The sequence below is a fragment of the Rhinolophus sinicus genome, chromosome 1, assembly GCF_057876585.1.
Source record: "Rhinolophus sinicus isolate RSI-liver-muscle chromosome 1, RSI-T2T, whole genome shotgun sequence".
Lineage (NCBI taxonomy): Eukaryota > Metazoa > Chordata > Mammalia > Chiroptera > Rhinolophidae > Rhinolophus > Rhinolophus sinicus.
The window spans coordinates 69,218,001-69,236,269 of NC_142501.1; the positions used below are offsets into that span (position 1 = coordinate 69,218,001).

The following is an 18,269-nucleotide window of genomic DNA, read 5'->3' on the forward strand; positions in this document are numbered from 1 at the left end:
GGACACCAAAAGTAAGGTTATTATATCTATATGATAATAGAGCATATGATCTATGAAGCTACATATCAATGTTTAAGATGATCCAAAGAATTACGAACACATGTGCATGCACATGCACACACACACAGGACTATGTTATCTTTTCTACTCACAGTCCAAAAACTTTGATAATCAGGAGCATATTCAACAGCTGTTTCACACATTTCCTGCACCTCCTCCTTGGTTCCTCTTTTAGAAAACAATCTGAGGTAATGGCACCAAATTTCTGGATTGTCTTTGTTGTTTTCCAAAGCCCGAGCCAGAACATTTAAGGCAGAATCCAAGGACTCAGAACATAGCCTACATGTTTAAAAGAAAAGCAGGAATATTTTTTAATGCTTGAAAATACTTTTAAATTGGGCTAGTCTAAGGAGTCAATTTTTAAATTCCATTTCCTATTAGAAACTACCAAGAAGCTAGAGCCACCTATGACAAAGGGAGGTAAATTAGAATTTTAAGTCACATCTGTCCAAAAAAGGTCCTGATTTCCCACAGACCCAGTAATTCCTTTTTAAATGGATATTCTGTGAACATTTACCAGATAAAACCACTGTTATAAAACCACTAGATTATCAACTTCAAATGTGCTTTAAGTCCATACTCAGCAGTACCTTTTACGATTTACACTGGTCCAGGAATGGGAAAAGTTAAACAATTCTCCCTCAAGGCCAGCTACTGCCAGCACAAAATATCAAAGCTTTCAATATAATAATAGTTCTTTTCAACCGTCAAGGGCTTGCTATCTTTTGGAGAAGATAATTGTCTCTCATGATCCTATTCATAAAATAATGTACAGTTCTTTTGGCCTTCACTCAGTAAATGAGTCAGAAAAGAAAACACTGCAACTTATCCCATTAACATGGAAATGACATATAAGAGAAGTTAAATAAGCACCATATTCAGGTATATAAGGTGTTATTAGCATTCTGTAGTGCTGCCTTATTAAAAAAAAGCTTCTATATCAAGTTTTAAGATAGACATTCACAGTTGCCATAAAAAAAACTGAATTTTTATAATTTTTAATTACAGTAATAAAAGATTATTCCTGGTAATCCTATCAAAAAAGCAGGTGTTAGAAAATGCACTTATACAACAGGAGGTGTTGTTTGTGAGATAAATTACTATTTACCTTATTTGAATAATATCACACCTAGAAAAAGTCAATTCACCAGAATTTAGAGGTTCTTAGACAAGCTATTTAAATCTCCAAATGAAAATTAACAAAAAATGCAACCTGTTCCACTATTTGACTTTTTAAGAAACCCAAATAATTAATCCTTACACCACTGAAAATTTACTGAATTAACTAATCCTATTTTGAAATAAGAGCCTACTAGAGTTAAAAACTGTAGCTAATTTATTACCCATACACTGAACCAGGCACACAACTCAAGATCTAATCTTAAACTTTTTCTAATAGCTTTTAAACAATAAAGTTCTTTTAGCTTTGTCAAAAAACAAAGGCTCCATTGATACTAGGAAGGAAACATGATTACCATAGATGAAATAAACCTCAAACATAAAAATATAAATGTGCAACAGTTTACACAAAGATTAGAAGCGGACCTACCCCTCATTTTGATTCAAGTACTTGTATGCAAGCTTGAGCCAAAGTTGTACATGAGAAGGATTTTCAAGCACACTTGCTTCTAAATTAGCAATGTCATCAGTCTCATTTGTAAAGTATCTGACATCATCTGGAGTCACAACGGTATCCAAAGCAGGAACTTTTATTCGGTTCTCAGGCTGAAAGGCTATAAAAAGCTTATCATTAGCTTCACACCTTCTTTTAACCACAGACCCCCAAGAAAAACAATTTCCCTCCTTTTTAAAATAATCTAAAAATCGAAAGATTCTAATGACATGCAGTAGTTCATAGCTTTAAGGTAAAGCCATCATATAATTTATGTCCAAACCAGGATACTTTTAAGAGTGAAAGGAAGTGTTATTAAAAATTATACCAGGACAACAGGCATAAACTAGGAGTCTGCTAGACAAACCAGAAGTACCATCTCCCTTCTTTAAGGATAAATGACATCACCTGATAATTTACATTCATTAAACTGAAAGAGAAAGTTATAATTTCTGAAGATGATTTGTTTCACTATATCTAAATCAGAGAAAAACTGTTTCAGTAATGTAAATAAGCATGAAAGTATACACCTATCAGGTTATTTGCCAATCCACGAATAGTAAAAACAATTAAATTATACAAACGTGAAATTATAATGCAAGATGTGCTTGACAATAAAGTACTCATTCATACATTCTACTGTTCATTTATCAATTCAGTTTTTAGCCTACTTACTGCATGTAGGAAAACATAGACTCAAAGATGAAATCAACTAGAACATCTGCCCTCAAACAGTTCTCAAATGGGAGAAGTACTGCTCCCCTCTCCCCACTCAAGCATGTTTGGCAATATCTGAAGCTGTCACATTTGCTAAAGAGTAATTTTTGCATTTACTGGTCCATGAATACAAAACATCCCGAAATGATGTGAAGGGTAGTGCTGCACAATGAAGAAATAATTGCCTTAAACACCAAATGGCATAACTAACTGTTCTTAGAAAGCAGAAATAAAAAAACCAGGCTAGTAATACACCAAAAGATTAATTAAAAGTGTTAGACAAAAATAGAATACCACAATTTAATGATTCTGGATCTTAAATTACTTCTTACCATACTTAATTGGTCCTGTAGACTGTTCCTCATCACTACTGAAGCTATTCTCTGAAACAGGTTTTCTCCAAAACTTTGGTTTCCATTTTCTTTTATCTTTGTAGGTTGTAAATGGAGGTGCTAAAATAGACAAAGAAAGATTATTAGTCGATATACCTAGTTTTTTATAGTTTTGAAACAATACTTAAAAAGAGTTAAATTCATTTCATTGTGCTAAAAAAGACATATCTTTTATATTGAGAACATAATGCCAAAAAACTTGCTGTCATAAAGAAACTCAAGATCCTTTTGTGTGTGAGACAGACATATATACTCACTATGGCCTTTACTTTCATTGATATTACTAACAAGAAGAACAGCCATCTGGTCCATTGACATTCGATCTTTGTTTACTCCAAAAAGTTTCTCAACGTATTTTTCTGAAATTAGAGCAATGTTATCTTCATAAAAAATATAAAAATCATGGATTACAGAGACAAGGCTTATAAAAAGGGTATGAAATGAAGAATAGTTTCAGAATTAAAGTGAAAACACCCAGGGCCTTCTAGATGGCAATGCCTACATTATCCTAAATAATATGGCAAATCCTACCATATTATACACCCACTTGGGGCTGAAAAAATATGTATTTCCTGAAACAAACTAAACAAGTGAAAATTAAAATCCCCAAATTGAGAATGATTAAATAGATTCAGTGACTTTACAACCACTCTGGGTTGTGATAACACTAAATTTAATAAACACCAATTCCCTTACTACCAAAAGACGTATAGTTTATGGTTTAGTATTTGGCACTAAATCTGAGGAAAAGCTAAACAGTATTTACTCACAATGTCCAACAATAAGCTATACTTTCTACAATATCAAAAGTATATCAAGTCCTTTTATTTCATTGTAGAATTTGAAACTATAGTCATCTTAACTTTCAACTCTCCTTCGTTTTTTAAAACAATAAACAAAAATAGGGGTCTAGTTTAAAATCATTACTAAAATTTCTATACAAATATGTCAATATATTCTTCTAAATAAACTGAACTGTCTAGATGAGCTCTGTCCACAGAAGGTTCTGCAATGATAAAAATATCTTATATCTGCACTATCCTATTGGTAAGTACTCACCACTATTAAGCTACTGAGATCAACAATAGCTATTGAGTACCGTGTTTCCCTGAAAGTAAGACCTAGCCGGACAATCAGCTCTAATGCATCTTTCGGAGCAAACATTAATAAGACCCGGTCTTATACTATAGTAAAATAGGACAAGGTCTCATATTAATGTTTGCTCCAAAAGACGCATTAGAGCTGATTGTCCGGCTAGGTCTTATTTTCGGGGAAACACGGTACATGAAACGTGGCTAGTGTGACCTGACGGAGTAAATTTTAATTAACTTAAATTTGAAAAACAATATATAGCTATTGACAACTGTGTTACAGGAGATGTAGATGTAGTGTCATAGGTGAATTTATTTAATTATTATAGATATTTAAAGATGTCAACAATTGAACATAAAAATTTAAATAGCCTAAATTCAAATTTTCATGTGGGGAACAAGAGGTCTTTAAAAACCTGCTGCAGCAGCAATTTCTTCATCAGTGCTTGTCTCTGAACAACCAATCAAAGACAGATTATATGACAGAATGTCCTGGAATAGCTGTTTTCGGCTAAGCGTATAGTCTTGTGTATGCTGCCTAAAATAAAATGACAACACAGAAAAGATAATCATGTACATATCAAAGCTAAATAACCAAGATTGTCTTTTAAATTATAAAATGTTCACAAATTAAAACTACTCACCACTGACAATCGTCATCATTACATGTTCCTGTTAAATCAAAACGGCAGAAACAGTGATCCGGTTCAATCATATTACTGAATGATACTGAGCTTAGGGGAAGTTTTTCCTTGGTTCGATAGTATGGACTAAATCTAAGGAGAAGAGAGGTGGACATATAATGCTCCATAAACATTCCCCAAAAAACTAAGAAAATTTTCATTTTTCCTTCTCAATTTCTATACTTTGAGGATATTATTTACCTAATCACTTAATACCAAAATTAATTCTAGAAAACCAGAATATCAAGTGATAGGGACAAACTATTTTATACCCAGAACATAAAAGATCAGAAACAGAAAACAAAAAACCCTGTATTTTAATAGTGTTTTACCACCACAAAATAAAATGCTACATGACTGGTATTTCTTACACATATTACCAGCCAACAAAAAAACTAGGCAAAAAAGTCTATACTATCTATTGGGCACTTTACAATTTTGTAATTAAAATCATACCCATTTAACAGTCTTACAACGTCTACAAGTCTAAAAAAGACAACTTCCCAAAAACTTAATCACCTGAGAATATCTAAATCAAGTTTATGAAATCTGGCCAATGCATTTCTTAGATTAACAGTAAAATTAAAAAAACAAAAATTAAAAATTCTCGGAAGACTCCAGTTAGGTTTCCTAAAATCCCTAACAGACAGTCATCTAGAATTCTCCACAATTCCACTAGTAGCTAGAAATTAGAATTTGATAAGAATTAATAAACCCAATGTGCGCTAAACCTTCCTTCCTGATACGGTTTGTGTCTGACCACAAGTCTCTTAATTTTTATTTTCCCTAAAAGGATCAGTTCATTTTTCAGTGACCATGATTCAATTTTTTTTTCATTTTCATCAAGTATTCGAGGTTAAGATATTAACAACAGGAGCAATCCTGAAACTCAAGCTAACTGAATCTTCCTTTTATACCTGTAGGACTTAAACACTAGTAGAGGACTGTGGTAGGGTCTAAAAGGACATGGTTTCACTTCTGTTGTTTTACTCTGTGTTGTCAAGAAATCTACATCCACAGAAATCTCCTGCAAAAGAAAAACAATAATTTCAAAAGGCAAATAAAGCTAGGATAATTTCTGTATTTTATAAAGAATATGAAATGTTCAGTTACCTGACCATGCAAAACCTTTTCTGTAATGCCTGTAGTGTTTTTTAAAATCAGTTGTTTTAAACTGTCAGCTTTTGAATATAATTTTTGCAATTCACCAATTTTTAACCCTAGGAAAAGTTCTGGTTTTTCTACTGTACTCTTAGCAGGTTTGTTTAGGCATTCTTTGTTAGGTGTATCAGTGTGCTTAAGGTTAGGTTTAGTAAAAGAATTGGATTCTAAGAAGGATCTTCTTCGTTCTCTGTTTGAACCAGACAAAATCTCATCATCAACATCATTTTCCTCAGTGTCCAGACTTAATTTATCTTGAGTCAAATCGTGAAGCGAGGGTTGAGGTAAAGAAAATTCAGGTTCCTCTTCCACAACTGGAGCAATATTTTGTTGTTCCTTTGCTTTAAGAGCCCGAGCTTCTTTCAGTTTCTGAATTTTCAGGGCATATTCATATTCTAGCTTTTGTAACCGTCTTTTTTCCATAGCAATTAGTTCTGCTGAATGCTTTCTTGGACTTGATACTGGAGAATTGTCCAATCTCATCATTTTGTTTGGCTGGGGGAGAAAAATATTTTATATTGCTATGATTTTATAAACAATTTTTGGTAATTGTTCTACCCCTACAATACAATGCCAACATTATAAAACTAAATCCATAATGAGACTAAAACAGTTTTACAAGTCTCCAACAGTTTTGCTAGTTAACCTATGATCTATGAAAAACCAAGAAAAAAACAAAACAAAAAAACAAGGTTCCAAAAATGTGCGTATCATTTGAAAACAAAGTTTTAATCTTATTCTCTTTGAATATGCAGGAAAAAAATTGAGTTATTTTATACATCTCTTACACTCAAAAGTATCATAAAAATCTTCTCATTTCCAAAAATAAAATATTTCTATAAACAACTTACTCCAAGGCGATCTTGTTCCAGTTTACGTTTTCCTATTTCTTTACTAGCCACTGCCTTTGCCCGAGCAAGCTCTTCTCCATACTTTAGAGTTAAAGCTTTCTTAATTGTAACACGTTGTTGCACTTTCTGAATCTGAAAATAGAAGATAACTCTGAAAATGTAAATATAAACCTTAGGAAAGGAGATTTCTTCTTAAACACAGCAGCTTTAAGGTATTCAACTGAAAATAAAAATATTCCCATATTATATTTCAATGTAGAACAATATATAGGTTACACATTTTGATTGCTTTTGTTTATTGCTTTGTTTTATAAAAATTTGGCCCATAAAATGTGTAGTAAACATGAGACTACAATATTTTAATTTAAAAAAAGAACATTACTGAGGCTGGCCGGTTAGCTCAGTTGCTTAGAGCATGGTGCTGGTAGCACCAAGGTTGCCAGTTCAATTCCCGCATGGGCCACTGTGAACTGTGCCCTCCTTAAAAATAAATAAATAAAAATTAAAAAAGAACATTACTTGTTCCTGAAGCTTCTTCAAAAACATTCTGTTGACACTGAGAATTTTCTCTGTTGCTTGAAGTTGTTCTGTAAGTTTTATAATCTTTGCTTCAGCATTTCGAACAGATTCTTTCTTCTTTGCTTCTTGCTGTACTAGATTCTTTAAAACAGATTCATCTTTCATCAAAAGAATCCTAATTGAAAAATAAAACCCCCGTTAATGTTTTTCTAGACTAGTGGACTAACAGCATCAGATTAAAAACTTACAAAGTAGTAGCTCATTTTTAAAAATATATTTATGACATCCAGGTGAGAATTGAAAAGTATTTTCATATTCATCAATCACACAGGTATTCAAATAGACATTGATACATTTATAAAACTATGGTCCCGATCTTTTTTTTTTAGTAATTTAAATCTGAGTAATGTAACTTACATTTGAAAAGCTATTAATAATAAATGTTTAATACTGGCTGAATCTCACCCTGTAAGACCCTGAAAAATGAGGACTTAGGGCAGAAAATTGCTATGTTTAGCTTTATATATGATACTAATAAACATACATACAATATAGCCCTCTAATAAACATAATTAAGCACATTTAATTAACTTAAAAATCTCTAGTTCGTTTTATTTAAAGCAAAACAAGAAAGGGGAAAAGGAAATCTAATTTTTAAACAACATACAGATGTCAAGTTTGGAACTGAGAAGCACAATAGGACAAAATAAATTTATGGATGCAGATTTTCTTCTTTTCAACTACTAAATATTATGGTTAAAAAGAAATGAAGCATCTTTCCCAGAAAGATACCATTTTTCAACAATCACAACTGACATCTAGAAATTCTAGAATCATAAAGACAGAGAATACGTGATACAAAGGATTGGGAGTAGAAAAAGAATTTTTTAAAACCTATTCATTTAAGTTATTAATGAAACCTAAATAAATTCATCTTAATCTCTTATTTTTCAAACAAACACAATCCCACTTTGGAAATCCATGGTCACCACAATATTTCATGTATAAAACATATTTCAGATTTCTAATATCAAGATGCGTCTTAACATTATTGTATATCCTAGTTTAGCTAGCAGCATGTTTTCTTTCTCAGTAATGCATAAAATGGCACCTTTTAGAATTAATGAAATGTGGAGCTACAAAAACAAATATTCAAAATTCACATTTATGAAGACTTTTTAAATAATTTTATTTTGTTCAGAATAATCTCCAATGTCTTCTTCGTAAACAGACAACAGAACATACTTTTATATACTTAATATAAAATCTTAAAGTCACTATCTCCTGAAGATATCTGTTACCTTGTAAAAACACTCCAAATTATATTTTCTTATGATTTAAAAAAATAAAGAGTACCAACGTGACTTTAATGTTAGAAATGAGGCTAATTTCTACCTTTTTTCTTTAACTATGAATGTGCACACTTTTGAAGCTTGTTTTAAAAACCTTTAAACTGTTCATATGTTATAGTTAATGATTTTTCAACATCAAGAGTTAATGCATCACTGTAGTCAGTTTTTTTTTTTTTACTATCAAGATTTAAAGTTTAAGAATTGGTTAGTCAGTTACTAAAAACAGAACAGGGAAAGTCTTACCATATTTGCACAGAAACTCCCCCTTATATTTGTAAACCTAAAAGGGGAGTAGCTGAATAAAGCTCAAACAGGTTGATGCTAAATAAAACCATTTTGCTCTTCATCAATTAATGATTTCAGGGTGTCTGGAGTGAAAAAAATGTATGTCCATAATATGATGTAATTATTTCTATCAAATATATATGCTAACGGATCTCATCACAAGAAAAAAAATTGTTATGTATGGGGACAGATGTTAACTAGCCTTATTGTGGTGACCCATTTTGCAATACATACAAACACCAAATCATTATGTTGTACAATTAAAACTAAAGGTACACATCAATTGTATGCCAACGAAATAAATAACTCCCCCAAAATACGCTAATGAATTCAAATAAATTCTATCATTCAACATGTTCATCTTGTGAGGTCTGACACGTGTTCTCAAAATTTTGAAACACTATTTGAACAACACAGTAATTTCACAAAACATGCAAGAAGTGTATGATCATAACTATATTCACACTTCATAGTAACACCATATTTGACCATGTGTCTTGCTGGGTAATAACTATTTCCAACGATCAAGTCCACCTTTAACAATAAAAATATGTCTTCGAAGAGGGCACTTCAAAAATCATGCCAGAAGTTTTAAAGAAAATTCCAAATAAAGAGTTTTATAAATGTTTTTAGCAACAAGCCATGTATAAATCTGAAGAGGAAAGCTCCTTTGAAGTCTTGCTATTTTTATGTAAACATTAATACTATTACTTTGTGTAAATGTATAATTCAACAAAATGACAGCCTTATACAGTTCTACCAAGTATAAAAGAATTTGTAATCATATAGTGTACTTAGTATCGACATACATAAATATATATCCCTCTAATATAGAAACATTATATCATGCAGTATTCAATCAGATAATGAGGCTCACCTATGTTTTTTAAGTTTTGCTTCTGCATCTGTAACCTGCTTAGTAACCATTGCTATTCTGCTAATTCCATCAATTTCCACATCAGAGCTTGCTGGGGATGATGAGCTTGTCTTCAGCTGATCTGATTTAATCAAACGTTGTTTCTCCCGACTAAAATAATCAATAAAGACAAATTAATTGTATCAAAGGATAAACTGAAATTATTTTTCTTCGAAGATGTATTCTATTTCATAACATAAAGTAAAAATAGTAATCATACTGACTAATGATGATAACCAATATGCACGACCCAAGTTGGCACTTAAAGTTGATAGTAGCAGCTTTTGTCTTTTTCTAAGCTGCTTTGATCTCAGTGCATCACTGTACTGAAGTGTATAGGTGATCATCTGGCTACCTCTCCTGTGTGAGTTTCAAAACTATTAACTCTGCATCTTGGATAAAAATTGTTATTCATTTCCCAATGCCAATAAACTGCATACAGACTTAATTAAGACGAAGACAGTAGATACCTTTAAAGCTAATGACCTAAAATACGACTTACTTGGCAATCTCTTCCTTTAACAATCTATATTCAATCTTCTTTTCTTCAGGCAAAGCTTCAGGTGTTCGCATGGGATCATTTTCTTTTTCAGATTTTGGAGGTATTTTTGGTTTTGAAGCTTGCTAGAAAACAGTTGAAGTCAACCAGATCAACAGTTTTCAATAATCCCACACTAAGATGTGTATTTTACATTGTAACACCGTGCACATTTATATTATTTAGAAATAACTGAGTATCTTCATCATTATTTTCTACTCTTTTTTAAATTTATTGGGGTAACTGGTTAATAACATTTTTTAATTTTCAGGTATACAATATACTATAATTCGACATCTATGTACTCTATTGCATGCTCACCAGCCCAAGTCTAGTTTCCTTCTGTTACCATATATGTGACCCTCTTTACTCACTTCGCTCTCCCCCAGCTGGCTGTTAACCACCAAATTAATTGTACAGTCCACTAAGTAGTCAAGATGTACAGTTTGAAAATAATTGAACTAAATCATACCTAAACAACTGTTGCAATAGAAACAGGAATAAAAGTTGCACTTAGATCATTCACTATGATAAAAACTGTTTTCTGGTAATATAACACAATTTCAAAACAATAAATTTCCTAGTACAGAACTACCCACTATTTTAAAAAAGGGACTAATCAATCACAAACAAAAGTAAAGGGGGTTAATAGCTATATCTATCTAAATTTATACACGCTTCATTATATAAAGTCCTAATAATACAAATATTTAAAATATTTCCACAATTTAATGTATTAAAAATCAATACCTCTAAGGTCTTAATTTTCAGAAAAACTTTAATGATTGTTAATAAATCACCTTCCTTTTTATCTTTCATTACTGCACTTACCTCAGCAGTTCGTCTTGCTTCTTTAATCATGGACTCCAATCCACCAAAAACACTATTTGTTGACTTGGAAGCCTCTCCATCAGATTCACTGTCATCTGAATCATTTAGTGTCACAACCACCGATTTATGCTTTGGAAGCTGCAAAGACAATATATTTGTTACTCTTACTGACAAAAGTATCTCTATTGTTTTCTTGGCTCTACCATAATTAGCTTCGTGGCCTTGAACAAGTCCCTTAACTTCTTTGAATTTCATTCATAAAAATTATGGGCTCCAAGTAGACAGTCTATGGCTCCTTCTGGTTACACTGCACAGTCCACTTTGTCCCACACCACCAATACTGATTATACGGTAAAAATATAATATTCTATGTTCTTAATCTTTAAAGACACTACTATGATCACCTTCATTAAGTTTTATTTTCATTATGGTTTTTTGGAGAAAATAAGTTTTATTTTTAATTAGAAATGTTTTATTTTCTCCAAAAAACCATAATGTCATTTAAATTAACTCTTTTACAATTAAGGAAAAAAATTAATAATTCTACATAATTATTTTAAAAACTTTCTGGCTTTTGTAGTTACATACAAAGGGTACGTGGCCAAATTTGGCTTACCTAACAGAGGCAAGATTTCAACTTGGCTTTGCCCCATTTATTTTGCTTTGAAGCCAGTAGAAAACAAGGTAGAAAGAAATTGTCATTTTAATTTCTTTAATAAACATCATAAATTCTTACACTACAGTACGGGCACTAATTAGAAAAATATGAGCAAAGTATAAAGAAAGATGTGAGAAATAAAAAATATGCAATTTGCTAAAATTAACTCCAGAATAGACAGGAAATCTGAATGGACCAATTTATATAGGAAAAAATTGAGGAAATGGTGGAGGAAAGCGTGCCACTCTGATGAAAATAATACTTCCCCAAAAACATTATCATAAACTACCATTTTTCTAGTGAAGAAGCTGCTCCCACTTCACTATTAACAAATAAAAATAAATAAATTTGTATTTATATATGAATATATGTTGTGTCTATAAATAAACTAGGAGGTGGGGAACAAGACAGCGAAACTGCATACAAATTTCTCACAAGCTGTTTAACAGTAGGATTACATATTTGTTTGTTTTACCGAGATTACAGTTCGTGGAAGACGAGGTCCTCTGTGAAACTTTGGATTCTGTATCCTAGGTTGAGATACTGTATTAATACTGACTATTGATAAATTGCTTCTTGGCACAGACTGTGAATTGTTCAGAACTGGAGGTGAAGGTGGGTCACTATTACTAGATGTTTCCTAAATAAGGAAGAGAAAGACAGGAAACATTTTTAAATAAAAATACATTTCTGTCATCTTTAAAAATGTTGAGCAAATTACTATCACTCGTACGCCCCCTTTACTATAATAAAAGCTCAACGAATTCCAATAAGCAGAAAACAGTAGGGCTACCTAAACTAAGCTCTGGAGCACCACCTAGAGGTTCGGGCACTTAAATTACCTCTGGCTTAAAAGCTCTTTTATTCGCTAGAGATTTAAGTAGCTCTTCTCGAAGCAGCATTTCTTCCTCCTCTTCCTCATCCGCAAAAGGGGGTTTTGGAGGCTGCTCTGGATCTTCAGGTGGGAGAGGTGGTAAAGGTGGTACAGGAGGTAGAGGTTCAAGAGAAACACACAAGCCTTCCACAAAAGGCTGGCTCAAAGGTGGCAAAGACTAGTTATTTTTAAAAAAGAAGAAATAGTAATTACAATGCAAATTTTACCAATTCCAAATGTTTATCTCTGGAGCAACATTAAATTAGAAAATGGTCAACTTTAGGTTATTATTTTAGCTGTAAGCATAAGTGAATTCAATATACCGTAAATATCAAAACTATCCCAGAATTCAATATTCAGCCATGAAAAAAGTGTAATTTTCAAAATAAAATCAACAAAATTTGAAACACTGATGAACTTCAAGATAATTATACAAACTTCTCTACTGCTGTTCTTATCTTCACTTAGCAATCTAAAAGATACAGAAATCAAATTTTACAGGGTCCATCCCTCTAGCTGACTACCTGAAAATAACTAGAGAGATTGAAAAACCAAGAACTTGATATTTAAGTAAAAATCTAAACTTAGGAACCAAAGGGATTCTGGAAATACATGGTCCAGAGTAACTTAAGATATAAGAGTCAAGAAGAATTACCACTATCCTCTTAAATCCTTGTGAAATGGCTCTTAGATATTATGGATATAGAAAACAAATTTTACCAAAATTCCTGAGTTTGAATATATTTTTGCTTCAAAAACCTTCTGGTACTAACACTGGCATTTAAAACAGTTCAAGGAAGAAAGAAAAAAATGTTTTCTCTCACTCTCTGCTCTAATATCCCCCCCCTCTTCTTAAACTTCCTAGGAGGACACCTAGGAACTGTGAAATGGAAAGATTCCCTCTAACGTATTGAGAAAGATCCTGTTGGGTCTCCAGGTTCTCTTAATCTAAAATAGTTTTGACTTTGTGATTCTCCCACTTTCTTTGCTTTTGAAAAATATCTACCAAATGGATAGCCTGCCAAAAAAATAATAACTGCTTATTCCATGGGTGTGTATTAATTTTGGTAAACAATTCTGAGTTTTTAAAGCTCTCTTCAAACCTAACCATTCGTTAATTTACATGCCAGTTTTTCAAAACATATTAGAAATGACACAAAACAACAAAATTTTCTTGGAAATAATATCAATTCTCACTTACAGAAACCTGAGGTGGTGGAGGCAAAGAAATAGATGGTGCTGAAGAAAAATACCCCAATGAACATTCAGAAAAGAATGGTTGCACTGGTGAAGGAGCTGAAAAAAAATTTTTATAAGAGTTTAAAACAGAAATACTTCAACAGGAATAAATTAAATTTATATGTTTGAAGAAATACAAATGTACCTAGGTAGAGTGCAAATTAGACTTTCTTAATCTCTAATAAAATCTTTAACCTCCAAGAGACCACCTCCACCTACTTAAAATTGTTCTCATGTTACCATAAAGTCAGCCATCCAGTTAAGCTGACATTAATCCCTCAAAACTCTCCACTTTTTCTACTTTTCACCTTATGATAACAGAGAACGGAGCAGTTTTTCTTACAAACACACTTGTTAAGGAATAAAACAAAATAATTCCTCAAAACCTGCCAAAGTGCCTAAACCAAAGGAAAACAGTGACATGGTGACTCCATTCTTTCCTTCATGTGGCGCAAAGAAGAGTGAAGAAATGGACTACTTAAGTTGTACAGAAAGCAACTAGGACTAGAAATGAAAAGCACTACCTACTGTATATAATCAATGAAGTGTACATTTTTTCGCACTTTAGTAATTCTTAGTTATTGAGGCATCTCAGTTAAATTGTTAGCATTTCTTCTTCCTTGGTAGCAGATAAAAATAATTGTGCATTTTACCTTCAATGGTTTCTTAAGACTCAGCGAAATGTGGCAGATTCAAAGACTACTCTTGCTACTAATCACGATATAATCGTAGGAAAAACTAATGTTTCTTTGTCCCAGTTGTCTCAAAAATCAGTATGGATATTACCCACATGCCTTATATAGGGTTGACTCGTGGCCCAAATGATACCATTTGAATATACAATGGCTTTTAGAAGATTTCACTTCTTAAAAATATAAATATCTGTAGTGAATATGGGAAGTTAAAATTTGATAAAGCTGAGCAGGGAATATATTCTCTGTATAATAAATTTTTTACAAAATTCTTTTATAAGCATAGATCATAAAGTTATTTTATAGAAATACAGAATATTAATAATATTGTCAAACTTGGGAACTACTATGAATCATCTCCAAGAACCTGGAAATAAGAAAATTAAAGATTGACCAAAGAGAGTTTAAATTATGAAATCAAAACATAATTTCATGTAAGATTATCAAACATCAGTCTAAAAACAATAACCTGAATATGAGCACTTTGGGTAAACATTATCCAAATCATACAGATTCTGCCTAGTTTCTAGTCTAGACACACTAAAGTAGGATTCTAGTTTGATTTAATCTCACAATATGATCCTAGCGAGAAATAGTCTGATCATGTGGTCTTTAAAAAGTCCAGTTCTGGAATATCAACTGCATTTGGTTGTGTGACTCAATCTTATGTGTTTTAATTAGTGAGAGAACAAGTATCTTACAGACAATAACCCCTGAATATGAACTCAAGCAAGTCTCTAACCAGGAAGAGGCACATTCTAGAATACGCAATCTAATTAAGGTACAGCCCTGACCAGTTCTCACCGGCCTTTTCTGAGGTGCTATTAGTATCACTTTCCATCTCCAAATTCCTACCAAGTATCATCACTGGAAGGAAGAAGGAAGCCTAAAAGCAACAAAGATCCTTTTGACTAAAATCCAAAAAGTCTTGGATATAAAGATACTTAACAGATCAAAGGTTTATTCGTTTTGTGTTGTTTTTTTAAGGCAGTGTTCTTATCTGCTTTTACAATCTTCACTTTTTAGCTCAGATCATGAATAGTTCAAATACTGCCTTTTTTTTAATGCTATCTAAAAGAAACACTTGGGCTCTTTCCATCTCTGACAGGAGGCGGTGTTGCCACGTCCCCGCATCTACAATGGATGGTCATGCGTAACTGCTCCAGCTTCCTGATCAAAAGGAACAAGCAGACAGACAGCATCGAGCCCAATAATCTGAAGGCCCGCAACTCCTTCCGCTACAACGGGCTGATTCACCGCAAGATGGTGAGCGTGGAGCCAGTAGCCGATGGCAAAGGTGTGGTGGTTGTCATGAAGCGGAGATCCGGCCAGCGAAAGCCGGCCACCTATGTGCGGACCACCATCAACAAGAACGCCCAGCCACCCTCAGCAGTATCCGGCACACGATCTGCAAGAACAAGTACCGCCCGGATCTGCGCATGGCCGCCATCCGCAGAGTCAGCGCCATCCTGCGCAGCCAGAAGCCGGTGACACTGAAGAGGAAGCGGGCTCGCTTCACCAAGAGCTCTTGAGCACCTCCCTCCCAAAGCAATAAAGCACAAAGTGTCATAGATAGATAGATAGATAGATAGATAGATAGATAGATAGATAGATAGATAGATAGATAGATAGATAGATAAAAAAGAAACACTTGGAAATAAAGGTTAATGTTACACATTTGAGGTTTGCTCTCAAAGTATTTACACCACCAAATAATGCCTATGGTTGAACAATCCACTAGCAAATCTCCCTTTCATTACATATTTCTTTCAAGGTTTTAGGTAGCTTCATGACCATTTTCTTTTTAACAATTATGAATATGCAAATGTTTTACATATTTTAGCTCATACCTGGTGAATTGGTTTCACTATCTGTATCCATAGCAACTTCTTCATAGTTATCATATTGATAAATGCCTCCTCCACTATCAGTAGGTTGCTTATCTAAAGATCGTCTCAGGTCAGGATCTGAAGACTAATTGACACAGGAGGTTTAGTTTCACAGCATTTTATCTTAGTCTATTCTTAGGCTAGAAATTATAAAACAATTAATAGTTATCTTCTAGGAAACAGTATCAAAAATCATGGTGACTCAGTTAGACCTGCCTATCACATTTGATTTGGGAAATTCAATGTACATGACAGATATGCTGTGGTTGACATTTTATAACTGTCAGAAACTGGAAGCTAGCAAGGACTATCTATATAGATAAAATCTTCCAGTTAGCTGAGCTACTAAATAATCAGATATTCCTCTATGAAGTAACTCCAAGATCATGAATACGTATAGCCTCTCTCTGTATAAAAAAAACTAAATGAATAAATTCAAGTGTTATGTCATCAAAACTACAGATTATTTCAAAAAAATCCAGTAACATTTTAGTTATGAACAAATTAATAGCTGAAAACTAGAAACTCTTGGTCAATGTGTGTTTCTTTTTTTTTTTACTTCTTACAATGGTTCGCTCACAGAGCTAGTTTGTAACAAACTAAAAACTAGCAAACCAATACAGATGAATATAAGAGTAATGTGGAAATACAATACTCTTCCCTATAAAAAGATTCTATCAAAGTGCTTTTTAGAAGCTCAAAGTATGAAATTAACTTATTCATACTTTATTCCCATGCTTAAGCAGGGAATTTATAAGTATTTCAATTGGGGGAACTTCAATTTCAATTGAAATAACTTAAAATTTTCACTCTACCTAACTCCTGACTCCTTAGAATTAAAGAGCTTACTCTTAATATCTCTCTATTCTTCATTAGTACACTCACAAGTGTAGTCTTAAAGTTCATAATTCTGAAAATTATCATTGATAATAGCACTAGATCAATATTAAATCTCCAACATACTTCCTGACACCACCCATGAAAGATAATGAGTCATTCAGTCATTATCAATGACTTATACATAGTAAAAGCTCACAAATGCTTAACTAAGTAGCCATTGAACTTGCATTAAAATCGACTATACCGATTAATCATGACACACTTCTAACTCTATACTACTAAACAATAAAAAAAGAATGAAATTCGGCCCTTGTACTTAGTTTTAGGTAACAGCCATTTTTAGAATAAGTACTCCCTACAATTTAGTAATCCTACTTTTTTCTAAATAGAAAATGATGAAAAAGCTAAATGCAGGCTTTATTAAGCATAATTTTAGTCTTTCTTTCATTTCTTCCATTTCTAATACCTATAAAAGACTAATTCTCAATTATAAACTACGCTTCCTTCTCCCCAAGTTATTTATGTAACAAGCTCTATGAAACACAAGAACTTTATGCTTCTTAGTTGACTAAATTTATGAAATAAAGACACTTAAATTTGAGTAATGTTTTGATTTTACATTTTTTACACTCCTTACTTTACTTCGTGATCGCCTCTTTCCACCAACCAATTTCATGAATCGATTGTACTGCTCTTCCTGATTTGAGAGATCTCGAATTTTTCTGATTTCTTCTTCCCTTTTCCTTCTCTCTTCTTCTTCAGCTTGTTTCCGCAGATCCTCTTCTTTCTGTCTTTCCTGTTCTTTTTGTTGTTGTAATTTCTTCCATGCCTTTGTTTGCTGCTTCCTCAATGCCTGTTTAGCTTTAAATGGAAAATATAGATCAGTTATCTATTAAGAGTTAGAATTTTCTAGAGGATAAAAGAAAACAAGAGCTTTAAAATTATTTTCATTATCATGAAGTCATATATATAGCCATTGCTCAGTTCTGTTTACATAGGATTGCCCTCCATTCAGGGCCTTATAATTCCCCAAATACAAAACTTTCTGAATTAAAATCTGGACACTATA

The 18,269-nt window shown here is 32.7% G+C and overlaps 1 protein-coding gene and 1 pseudogene across 2 annotated transcripts in view; one reads left to right on the forward strand and one right to left on the reverse strand.

Annotated features, from left to right (window-relative positions):
* The window catches only part of ZFC3H1 (zinc finger C3H1-type containing), a 50,643-nt gene that overhangs the window by 15,107 nt on the left and 17,267 nt on the right, over positions 1 to 18,269 (reverse strand). For both annotated transcript variants that reach the window (XM_088800781.1, XM_019748945.3), the window contains exons 5-22: positions 17,838 to 18,061; positions 16,322 to 16,445; positions 13,742 to 13,836; positions 12,509 to 12,718; positions 12,142 to 12,306; positions 11,009 to 11,146; positions 10,142 to 10,263; positions 9,601 to 9,750; positions 7,087 to 7,261; positions 6,568 to 6,699; positions 5,669 to 6,211; positions 5,473 to 5,582; positions 4,517 to 4,648; positions 4,289 to 4,410; positions 3,039 to 3,140; positions 2,722 to 2,841; positions 1,610 to 1,793; positions 153 to 339 (exon numbers count right to left, since the gene is read on the reverse strand). In XM_088800781.1, coding sequence (XP_088656907.1) covers positions 153 to 339; positions 1,610 to 1,793; positions 2,722 to 2,841; positions 3,039 to 3,140; positions 4,289 to 4,410; positions 4,517 to 4,648; positions 5,473 to 5,582; positions 5,669 to 6,211; positions 6,568 to 6,699; positions 7,087 to 7,261; positions 9,601 to 9,750; positions 10,142 to 10,263; positions 11,009 to 11,146; positions 12,142 to 12,306; positions 12,509 to 12,718; positions 13,742 to 13,836; positions 16,322 to 16,445; positions 17,838 to 18,061 — 3,035 coding nt within the window. The remainder of the gene's footprint in view (positions 1 to 152; positions 340 to 1,609; positions 1,794 to 2,721; positions 2,842 to 3,038; positions 3,141 to 4,288; positions 4,411 to 4,516; positions 4,649 to 5,472; positions 5,583 to 5,668; positions 6,212 to 6,567; positions 6,700 to 7,086; positions 7,262 to 9,600; positions 9,751 to 10,141; positions 10,264 to 11,008; positions 11,147 to 12,141; positions 12,307 to 12,508; positions 12,719 to 13,741; positions 13,837 to 16,321; positions 16,446 to 17,837; positions 18,062 to 18,269) is intronic.
* Positions 15,543 to 16,102, forward strand: LOC109456552 (large ribosomal subunit protein eL28 pseudogene; annotated as a pseudogene).